Source organism: Amphiura filiformis, chromosome 14 (genome assembly GCF_039555335.1).
Source record: "Amphiura filiformis chromosome 14, Afil_fr2py, whole genome shotgun sequence".
Lineage (NCBI taxonomy): Eukaryota > Metazoa > Echinodermata > Ophiuroidea > Amphilepidida > Amphiuridae > Amphiura > Amphiura filiformis.
Window position 1 is genome coordinate 35,381,225 of NC_092641.1, and position 12,009 is coordinate 35,393,233.

Sequence of the window (12,009 nt, forward strand, 5' to 3'; positions counted from 1 at the left end):
TTAAGGGGGTATAATACCCTGATTTTCATCAGTACCCATCTTCTTTTTTTTTGGTGCAAATTTATGAAGTATATAAATATGTTCATCACCTCATGTCCTGAACTTATAAAATATCTCTACAAAGTGCTTTTAAACCATTTTAGAAATGGCCAGTGTTGAGTGGCCAGTGGCATAGCCAATAGGGAGTGCAGCTCCCATCTGTGTGAAGTCCCCCCAGATGTTTGCCACCCTGATGATTTTCAGGCCTTTTTTGTACTTTTTAGCCCATTTTTGACTATTTTGTCAGGCTTTCTTAAAAGTTGCCTTTCCGTCTGAAAAAGTCATAGCTACACCACTGTGTAACCATTCAATCATAATAAGATGAGGTATTATAGATTGCAAACATTTTGACTAACAGCAATGCTATGTCAATGGTCAAATGAGGTCAATACTACCAGAGTACCAAGTAGCTACTAAGTGGGCATCAATTAAATATTGTGGAATTATGGATGCAAATTACATTACTACTTAGAATAGCCAAATCATCGGTTCATAGCTCATTTTTCATTTGATGGTATTTCACACACTGAAGTGTATTAAGGTCCGTTCATACTACCACCGCATTGGCGATGTGTTGCTTTGCGATGCGGTGCGTTGCCGCACTGAAAACTACTGCATTGCGATATCGCAATAAAGTTAATTACATTTTAACTTGGAAATGCGACGAGTTGGCAAAAAGTAATCGATATATCGGCATCGCAAAGCAACGCATCACAAATGCGGTGGTAGTATGAACGGACCTTTAGGCTAATAAACGTTTCTTTTCTGAGGTGTACAAAAAACAAACAAAATTGATGTGAGACATTGTTTCTTTTATTTTACTACTTTTGTATAAAGATTTATGGCAAAATATGCTTCCTATTTATTATAGTGCAATTGGATTTAAGTAACTATAAAGTGCCCTATAGTGGCTATACATTACTTATTTCAATGTATCAAACATTTATGATATTGTCTTGTTTATCTTGTTCTTACAAAGAAATCAAATTGTCCGCCAATTGTACGCCTTTTTCTTTTGTTTTTAGTTTTTCTTCTGTTACAGCCTGTACAGTAAAAACCATTTGTCAGTTTTTTAAATTTGATGCAGGTGGTGAAATCTTTTCTCCTTTTTTTTGCCTAAATTGTTAAGTTTTTTAGACTTGTCTCCCTCCCTGAATGGCAAATATATTCTGGTTTGGGCAGTTCAAAGTTCTTGTATAAGTGAACTAGTTGCTTTTGCAGGTTTTGTGTGTCCACCCCATGCCTTCTCTAACATGGCTTGATGTTTACTGTGCTGTTCCTCAATGGCAAGTCTGGATTCTGCAAAAAAAGTGATAAGAATAGAGATACTTGGTATGGGTGGTATGCAAAGAGATTAGACTAAGGGAGCTTGGACTCGACCATGTTTGCAAGTAACCATCGACCATCATGTTTTGATGGTCCATGAGGTAATTAACTCATCTGCAGGAAAATAAAGTGTACCACTAGATTGGTTTAATACCTACCCTAGAGGCTCTCAATGGATAGCAAACACAATGCCAAAGATATGTGTTTGGCTATTTATATGTTTACTCTACATTTTCAGAGCTTTTCAAGGGCCAATTAACCACTAATACATGTAGGGCTGTGTATTGAGAATCCCTGATTGGACTAGCCATGGAAATAGTAGAGAATTTACTATTTCCATGGACTAGCCCATGCTTGTTTGTGATTAGAGTCCAATGCATTGTGCTGATTATGTTTACTGTATGGACAAACTTTTATTAAAACACACAATTGCCAATTATTGTTAATTTCAGAAAATGCATGTGGTACACTATTTTGATCCCTATGACCTGCAATCCAATATGGCAGATATCCTGTAGTGTTACATAATGGATATAATATGAGACTATATACAGAGATAGAACTCATCTCTTCTGTGCAAGTACATGTAGGTCTTCCAAGTCTTAAGCTACTTGGATATTGTTCTTATGTCAATTAGGGATTCAATCATGTTTCAACATTGTTCAACACCGTTTAGCAATGATGCATCCATATTGTCTGTGTGTGGTTTGCTTCTCAAGGGCAGTAATAGAGTTACTCAAACTCCAAATAATGTTCTTGCGGTGGGTGGATGTCTTTGGTAAAAAACAAAAAAACACTTAACGTGTTCAAGGGCCAGTGGATAAAGGTGTGGAAGAGGTCATGATCATACATACTGTATATAAGTTGTAACTCTGCAGCCACTGGCCCAAGAAACTTGCCACATTTACTGGTCCATGCCAGGAAGAATTCCACTTTCTTGCGACACTGAAAAATCAGGGTTCTCCGCTGCTCATGCGATTTATCAACATCTTTGGTATTAGCCTCAACAGTTCCTTGTTTACTAGATTTCTTATCATCTTTCATATCTGCAGAAATAATAGGAAAATAGTTAGCATTCTTTCTGACAAAATCTGAATTTTGATTAGTTAAGTAGATACTAGTAAGTAGATAGGCTTTCACGACGGGATTCCATAACAATCCGAGCCACATCTGACGAAAGCTTGACCAATTTCACACAGTGACTGGCTGCACCAGTACTGGAGTTGTCACACGGCTGCACCGGTAATGTGATATCCGATGGCACACCCAAATAAAAATCAATTGGTAAGTGGATACTACCAACAGGTCATCCTGTAACAGCTCCAGTAATTGACGCGATTCCAAATACAGCGCGCCACCTACGATCACGCCTGGCTGATCTACTTCGCGCAGAGCATCATGGGTAAAGGTCGACATCCATGAGTCGTCGGCGTCGACGATAAACCATCGACCCTGGAGACAGAAGCGAGTGTTGCTATCGATTACTCAAATTTGCTTATTTACGTTGATGATGATCAGCTGTTGATTCAACCCTCCGACGGTTTTTTTTCATTCCTGTCTCCTTTTTAAAGTTAATTTCGACAGTCATGGTTTAGGCCTACCTCTGTTCAGAGTGTTATGCCTATTCCCACACAACCTTATTTTCAAACTTTTCCGAACTTTCCGAGGCGCTTGGGAAAATACTTTAGGCTCTCGTTTACAAGAAAAGAAAACACTTTCAGGTCTTTAAGTAAGTAGGCCTATAATAGACTTGATTAAAAAATATGATAGGGATAGGCCTACTTCATGCATATATCCTTAAAAAAATTTAAACCTTGTTTGTTTTAAGTAAAGTAGGCCTAATTCTCAATATTTAGAATAACGAAATATTCAATACATATTTTAACAGCATGAACAGCGTAAAGCATTTATTTTTTTAATATGGTTTTTTTCTGCCTCCTTTATAAAGTTTATTTTTGACAGTCATGGTTTAGGCCTACCTCTGTGAATGTTCAGAGTGTTAGGCCTATTCCCACACAAAATAATGGGCATCAATTAAACCCTTATTTTCAAACTTTTCCGAACCCGATCCGAGGCTCTTGGGAAAATACTTTAGGCTCTCGTTTACAAGAAAAGAAAACACTGAAAAATATGATTGGGGATAGGCCTACTTAGACCCTCATGAATATATCCTTTAAATACCCACAATTTTTAAACCTTGTTTGTTTTAAGTAAAGTAGACCTAATTCTCAATATTTAGAATAACGAAATATTCAATACATATTTTAACAGCATGGACAGCGTAAAGCATTTATTTTTAATACGATTAAAAGCGTTTTCAAATTTCAAATGTACTCTATGATCAACCATCTACGGTTAAAACTCGATGTCAAAAATGTTGATGTCTCTGATGCTGATCGACCATCTAGGCCTATAAACCCGATGTCAAAATGTCAATTTTCGAGTTTGGGTACATTGTAGGCCTATAATAGCAAATGCTTTTGATGCAAGACAATTTCAAACAGAAAATTTAATCTAAAACGCAAATTCGTGCCTTTTTTATTTCTTGTTTGGATAACTTTTCCCATAATTATTACCATGCGTGATACATGATTAAGATAAAAGCTTTTGGTTTTCAAAAATGTTTTGAACGCTTGTCTTATTTGTATTTTTATTATTGTTTTTCCTAACCTAGGCCTATAGATGTTTTACATTTATAACCTTATAAAGCATTTTTCGAGTGACGTTTGAAACACTCTTTATAGCATGATGTAGGCCTACTGTATGACCAAAAGGTCGTGAGATTTAGAAGCCATTTCCTTCGATATATAGCTCTATAAACAAAACACTTTGACCCCAATGTATAATGTCGGGAGAAAATATATACTTGCACTAAACAAATAAACCTGTTAATTTTTAAAATAAACTCTCGTGGTGCAGTTCTGTCAACAAAATTACATAGGCTCAGCCCCTCAATAAATTTGGCGCTGGGGCTCGAATAGACCTACCCTTCTGTGTGAATAGGCACGTTTTCATTTTCATTTAGGCCTATAATGGCCTCCAAACTACATTGTTAATCATGTTAAGTTATCTTGTTTTTGTCAAAAACATCAACTGCAAATTGTCCGTTATTGTACAGTAGGCCTATATCCCGCCAGAATCGTGTGTGTGTGTGGGGGCGGTGTCCCGGTTCGCCTTCAGTTTCAAATGAAGCAGGCCTAAACAATGTGTTCACCCCTCCAATAAAGTCCATCCCCAGATTTGACCTCTTTACTATAGGTTGAGTCCTTGATCCATGGGCCTGATCCATTATTTAATATGCAAGAAATGTCGATCCTCAATTTAAACCTTTCCAATTTGGCCAAAGTCAGTGCCGTAAAGGATGGGCTACACTACAGTTCAGTTCTTTTCATAGTGTTGACTTATAATTTCATGAGAAAGAAAAGGAAAATGGGAAAGATTTTAATCTTTTCCATTTTCTTTTTCTTTTAAAACATGTATAGGCCTAGGCCTAGGTGTTTAAAATTGTCCAATTGAATTAGTCGAAAAGGTTTTTGATTTTTCAATGTTGTGCCGACCGATAATATGACTAAAAAGAAACTCATTCCAACCAACGTGTGCTATTTGGGAGTAGGCCTTATACATTAAGAGTAAATTCCTTGGGTTATGAATTATTAAAGGGGAAAGATGAAATAAAGATGGTATGACATGCAAGAAAGCGGAAGTAAAAATAAAATATGAAAAATTAAAAGAAACATGAATTAATATTAAAATCGGACATGACAATTGTCAAATTTAAACCTTAATTGTGACACGATCTGGTTCATGGGGGCCAAAGGAGGCGTTTTTGAAAATTGTGTAACCATTACACGTACAATAGGCTATCATTTTAAACTGAAAACACCAAAGGTCTAGAATACTTGGTTCTAAAGTTATGAAGTTTTTGCATGCATATTTTCTTGATATAGGCCTACCTTAAAATAATGATCTTTTAAAATTCATGTACTCTTTTGCAGTTTGAAACTTTCTTCATCTTTATTATTATGCTAGAACTCTATGAGGTATTGTTGAAATGCATTAAAGTCTCGAATTGAAATATTAATAAAAAATAAAGGTTATTTTTATGCGGTAGGCTATGCCTACAAAGTGTTTTTATTGCGATCGTAATTTTTTAAATGTTTGATAGTAATATAATTAAAAATACAAATTTAGGCTAAAAATAAAATAAAGACAAATCAAACAATTACAAATAACAAAAACGGCAAACCAATGTGATGCATGTTTATAAGTAATGAGTATTAAGAATCTTTTTTAAATTTACTTGAATTTCTTTGCTGTAGGCCTATCCCGCTAAGCGCCTTCGAGCAAAAAAAACCATCATTTTTAGAAAATGTAGGCCGATTACAAAAACGCAACACCTATAGTATGGATGTTCTTAAGTATGCTGGTGTTATATTATTATCGTATTGAACAAACAATAAATTCAGAAAGAATTAAAACAATTTATTCTAATAACCAAAATAAATTTTTTCTATTAAAAAAGGACAGGCCTAGGCCTATACTTCGCATTGACTAGGCTCGCGCGTATCGGGCTGAAAAGCATCGTAAAGTTTAAAAACAAAAAAGGGCGGTTTTAGAAAATGGGATAACAAAAAGTTAACACCTAGTAGGCCTATCAACATCAAGTTTGCGGGTTTTAGAAAAAGATATGTGAATATCAAAGTGCAATATTTCACTTCAACACAGAAAGTCTCAAAAAATTTCAAAATGTACTACAAAACATTGTGTTTTTAGAGTAATAATCACAAACATGGTCAGCTATGGTTGATGAAAAAGGATGTCGACCCCAGACACGGAAATGCCAATTTTCACTGCCGTCGTTGGTGGCGCGCTGTATTTGGAATCGCGAGAATTGAAACTCCAGGGCTATGCCATGGAGTTTCAATATGAACAGTGCAAGTGACTCTATTCATAAACTGTATACATAGCTGAATGGTGTGCCCGAAGAAATCTTGGCTCTAATGATTGGAAATCACACATGGGTAAGAAATGTCACATGATTTATGAATGGATCCGTTAAACAGTATATTAATATTTTACTACATCAACTAATGCAATAATAAATCCAGGAGCACAGATCATTCTACAACTAGAAAAAAAGTCCTCAAACTTTCAAAATTTGTAGTTGTACAACTGCCCCCTGTATATAAGTGATTTATTTCCAAATCCCTGCCGTAATAAATGTACTAACCTTTATCAATTGTTTTCTTGGCTGTAGAAAGAAGTCTATAGAGATCAGAGAGAGCAGCCAATGTGTAGAGTAATGGAGTCTCCTTACTTTGCCCTAGCAGTATATGAACTACATCTTGTACAATAGATATGGTGAGTAGATTGCTACTGAAATATGCAGGGTTCTGTGGGTACAATTAAGGACAATAGTGAAGATGTCACACTTGCACAATAAAAGTATTGTTTTCAGACCAAGCACAAGCAGTGTATCTAACACCTAATGTGGTATCCTGGTATCTGAGCCATGTTATATCTCGCAATAGATGTACGTACACATACTATGTATGCCAACTACATGCAATAGGTGACCCCGGAGTGACGTCACAAGCCGTTGACCTCCGTTGACAACAAATCCGATTCAGAAGTCAAATTTGTAGTTTTCTGTGGTTTGTCCCTTTTCAAATCGGCCAAAATACTACCATTTCTATAACTTCTCGACATGGGGCCTCCAGCCAACAACAAAAATAAAGACTCTCCTCTACATGTTCATGTGTTCAGCTTCACATAAAATACAATTTTCGCCAAGTATTTAACCCTTATTTTACCGAAATCGGCCCGAAATATGCTTGATTCGAGGTCAAAACAAAATGTCAACAAACTGAATCAGCCTCTGTTACAAGTCTTCAACTAGTCGCACTGCTCCACGGTCTATTGTGGGTTGAAAACCGTAAGTGTAGGCACTGTAGCGTCATGTAAAATAAGTACCCGGATGGCCGGGGTCACCTATACACATGTTGTGTAGCAATGATCATGCGTGCTGGTACGATAGTTTGCATTATTATGTTCTCAAAATCGTGTTTTTGAACAAAAAATCACATTTTTGACCAAAAATCACATGTTTGACCTAAAATCACATTGTTTACCAAAAATCTCATTTTTGACCAAAAATCACATTTTCGATCAAAAATCATATTTTTTACCAAAGTCATGTTTTTGACCAAGAAAAGATTCTGAAAACATAATAATGATAAAATTGGACTTCGTCTCGTCCAATATTTTAAAACTCATAGCTCGACCAATAAATTTGTGTATTGGGTTCAAACCATCCAATTTTATATCATTATCGGTCGGAATGAGGACAAATTGGACATACCATACATCCAAACATAACTTCGTGAAATAAAACACAGCTCAGCCAGGATAAGCCAATCAATTTGCCAAGATAATTATAGCTTTTTAAGAATACCAACTATATCCCAACTACAATACTATCAAATAAAATGTTTATATCTTTGTTTGTTTTCTACCTTTCTCTCACTTTCAATATGAGGAAAAACATATCCCAAAGTGCCATGAATGCCTTGTGCATAATACATGTATAACCCCACCTGGTAACATATTTGAGCACTTGGTTTTTGAGAAAAATTCAGGTATTCAATATAGAGGTTAATGACTGCATATCATTTGAGGTATTGTGAAAAATCTACACATTTCACTTTGAACCGAGGAATATCCTGATGGGCGCAGCCCATGCAGAGGGATATTATGAGGTCCAAGCAAAATGTTTAGATTTTTCACCATACCAAAAAAATAACAGATGCAAAGTTATTAACCTCATTCATAACCGTCAATTGACACATTTTAATTAGTGCCCCTCCCCTAATAAGCACCCCTGCAAAACTATTTTGAGTGACATCAGTCTAAACACCCCTTTCAATGCACCTGTACAACTCCATTCCATCAAATGTTTGTATTACCTTTTAAACCTTCCAGTTCAGGATTATACTGATTTTAACTTCAGATAAATTATAATTTTAATGTTTATGCATGTAAATTCTCCTCTGTGGCTTTCATTTCATAATCTTAATACACACCCCCTTAAAATGACTAACTTAAGCACCTGTGGTACTAGTTATGTTGAATGCAGTTTTGGTGTGATCCTTATAGTCTCTACAAATGTTGGTTATTGTTGATGGCTGTTTGCATCATCACCTACATTGTACACCTGTGGTGGTATTAGTTGGAAGAACATCATATTTTGTCACAGTACTTTATAAGCCTGGTACTCATCTTTAATGACAATTATCACAACAGCATTCTATACTAACCAGCAACTGTGATTGGAAATTATCCTGATGTCAAAGAAGACATTACATCACAAATAATATAAAAATACATTTCCATGGATACTAGTGTTGTGTTAATAATTGATTAATTGCTAGAGGTGGGATGACACAGGAGGATGCAAACTGGAACATGCAGATTACCTGTGTGATATTGTTGACTGCACTCTGAATTGCTTCTTCTGTAGAGGAAAAGTTTCGATTTGCTGAAAGAACTTGACTCAAATCAAGAATACCCTGTAACACAAAATTAAACAATTTGTAAGACCAGTCAATATATTCTTTGGGTTGTTAATCAAATCAGAATTCCAAAGTACAGCATGGCAAACATCAAGAACTTGTATCATTTAACCCTTTTGAATATTATTCCATCAATAATGAGAGAGCCCAACTGACCAATTAATCCACCCTCCCTCATTTTGGTGGTGGTGGTGTGCAGGGGGGTTGCTACTGATTTTCAGAAGTGGCTAAAAGGAAATGATATGGAAGGAAATGGGTATCAAAGAACCAACTCAGAAAGAAATTACACCTATCAATTCAAAAATAAAGAGGTCTTTCTATAAAATATTTATACTATAATTTTAATATAGATCAAAGAAAAATGTAAAATGAATAAATAGAGAGCCAAAAGAACATCAAAAAGAAGAAAGAAAGAAAGAAATTAAGAAAGAAAAGAAGGAAGGAAGAAAGAAAGGAAGAAAGGGAAGCAAGCTCTTACCTGTGTTGCCTGGCCAGATAGCTCAAAATGAGCACCATTGTGTAGTCTTGTGATGTATGCATAACAATATCTATAAGATAAATTAAGGTAAACATTTCACCCATACAAATAATAGTTCATCTATATTTAAATATAACTAGAATTATGAGACTTGTAATTAAGGTGACCCCCCACACAAGGTGTGTAAATAACAAAGGTTTGTAAATACAAATAATATGCAATATGCAAATGAGCTCATTAATATTAATAAATATGCAAATAACACGACACAAAACTACAGCAATCAGCCCACCGTATACTATCACAATACCAAGTTTGATATAATATTGGATGGCTGAGCATGATACCATAACATATCGGATGAGTCATAAAAATTGATATTTGTATGACGATTGACGAATCCGATATGTTATGGTATCATGCGAAATAAGCCATCCAATATTATCATTATTAGGTTTTCTTAACTCCTAATAACCCTGAAAACATAATAATGAAGTTAATCGGTTATTGCGTTTAAGCTGCACAGTGGATTAATGAATTTGCTTCCGCCCTGACAGCCAAACATAGAAACAAACAACCTGGCAGGCAACCATTTGATTGATAACATAAGCCCCACATAATGTGGGGGCCATAAATGAAATACCATGAAAAAATATATCCCACAGCAAGTACAACTCAACACTAGTATAAATTTGTATATAACAATTTCCATAAATTTCCAAATTGGGGCAAGGAGGTCTTAAGTCCAAACCCATTTTACTTTACTATAAAAAGTATACCATATCAAAAAGGATACAATACATTAGTGAGATTATACACAACTAGATCAGATGGTCTACTGCTCTTCAGTAAGTCACTCAGTTTGGGTATTCTCTCCATGATCTTTGGAACTTGATTTGGATTGGTGTTGGGTGTTGTTCCTGTTTGCTCTCCTCTGGCTTCAACCCCATCTGGAGTGATTGGGGCAACATTGCACTCTGGCAGGTCTACTATCAGACCTCTCTCCTGTGGCAAATAGAATAATTGGTTTTTGTCACAAAAAATAACCAATTTGTATAGGTCCTAGTAAGGTTAAGAAAAGAAACCTTGGGATATAGGCACATATGTGACCCGATCTGATCCACTCAGGCTAAAGTCGGAAATTTTGAAAATTGAGTTTAAATAATATGTGTTGATATTTTTAAAGTAGGGTGTCAATTTAAAGCTTATATTTATATTTATAAGAATCTTGATTAATGTGTAATTATCTGAATCATAATCATAATTGTGTCAAACTCTAACCAATAGTGGTGATAAAATCAGCCCATACAATCATTTTAAATGTTTTTGCTACAATGGCAATTGCAGGCAGACAAGATCAGTGACTGACGCTATTCACATGCCTGGTGGTACTGCAGACTTTCTCATCTTCTCTGTGCAGACATGGTGACTCCTATGCATAGCATATTTCACAAATGCATAATTCATTGTCTGATCCAAAGCAAGTAGACTCTTTTCTTGGGGCATACAGGAGATGCTAGTTTCAATTGAACAGAGTTTGTGAAAAAAGAAGAATACTATAAGGCCCTTCGCACTTGATTATTAGTTTCCTGTTTACCGCCCGCGTCCAAAATTGAAAATCTCAAAATAATATTAATTAATTCATTAATAATATTTTATTTTTATTTCTAATTTTCTCCTTTAAAATAACTTTCAACTACTTCTACTTGCCATTTTCTGACTTTAATAATATCAACAATAATGATAAATGAACAAAGAGTACAACTCCACCTTCACTTATTTATAAAATCAAAGATTGTTAGAAAATAATTAAATGCCCCATTGCCCGCTCTAGTCAAAACGAGTCAATAGTTGCTTGTAATAGTTCAAACCAAATAAAGAAAATAAAAGATAATTAATAATTAATAATTAAAAGTCACCTTGTCCCTTTTTCAAAAACTTTTAACAGGAAACTAATAATCAAGTGCGAAGGGCCTAATGGGGATATCACAGTACACTACTGTCAATTCAAGTTTATTGCTTCCAGCGTTGCCAACCCTACCATTCTGTAACTTTGAACATAATTCATGTTTTTAGCTACTTTTGGGCTACTTTAGAACTTGAGTCAAAAACATTAAATTTCAGCCTTATTTCAGATTTGGAAAATTTGATACGATTAACAGAAAATCATACAATTTTACACACAAATACCTCTAGGAAGTTCAATTTTTGTTGATTTATGCCCACACTTACATGATGTATCCACCATGGTGTCCAAGCATCCAGAAGGTCACCCAACTTGCCAGCTTTCAATACTTGTTCAAACTCATGCTTTTCTTTCTCTGTGAGTCTCTCCCATACAGCATCTGCATCTTGATCTGAAAGATTAATACTTGTTTAATGTGAGTCAATGATACAATGTGGTGGTGCTTACTGGGGTATTGGCTTATCAATGTCTAAAATTTAATTGGCAAACATCTGAGTTTTTGAGAGCACTTTTGGGACACTTTGCCCTCTGACCTATTGGGGCAATTCTGAAAATTAGTTTTACAAGAATTATAACAAATCCAAAAAAAAAACATTGTTAATTTATAAATTAATTATTTTAATATTTTC

General features: G+C 35.2%; 1 protein-coding gene across 1 annotated transcript in view; it reads right to left on the bottom strand.

Moving 5' to 3' along the window:
• Positions 1–830: 830 nt before the first annotated feature.
• Positions 831–12,009, bottom strand: part of LOC140170029 (zinc finger HIT domain-containing protein 2-like) — a 28,520-nt gene continuing 17,341 nt past the window's right edge. Inside the window, exons 4-10 of the mRNA XM_072193344.1 lie at positions 11,647–11,771; positions 10,211–10,419; positions 9,415–9,484; positions 8,841–8,933; positions 6,596–6,758; positions 2,220–2,411; positions 831–1,338 (exon numbers count right to left, since the gene is read on the bottom strand). Coding sequence (XP_072049445.1) covers positions 1,223–1,338; positions 2,220–2,411; positions 6,596–6,758; positions 8,841–8,933; positions 9,415–9,484; positions 10,211–10,419; positions 11,647–11,771 — 968 coding nt within the window. The 3' untranslated portion in view covers positions 831–1,222. The remainder of the gene's footprint in view (positions 1,339–2,219; positions 2,412–6,595; positions 6,759–8,840; positions 8,934–9,414; positions 9,485–10,210; positions 10,420–11,646; positions 11,772–12,009) is intronic.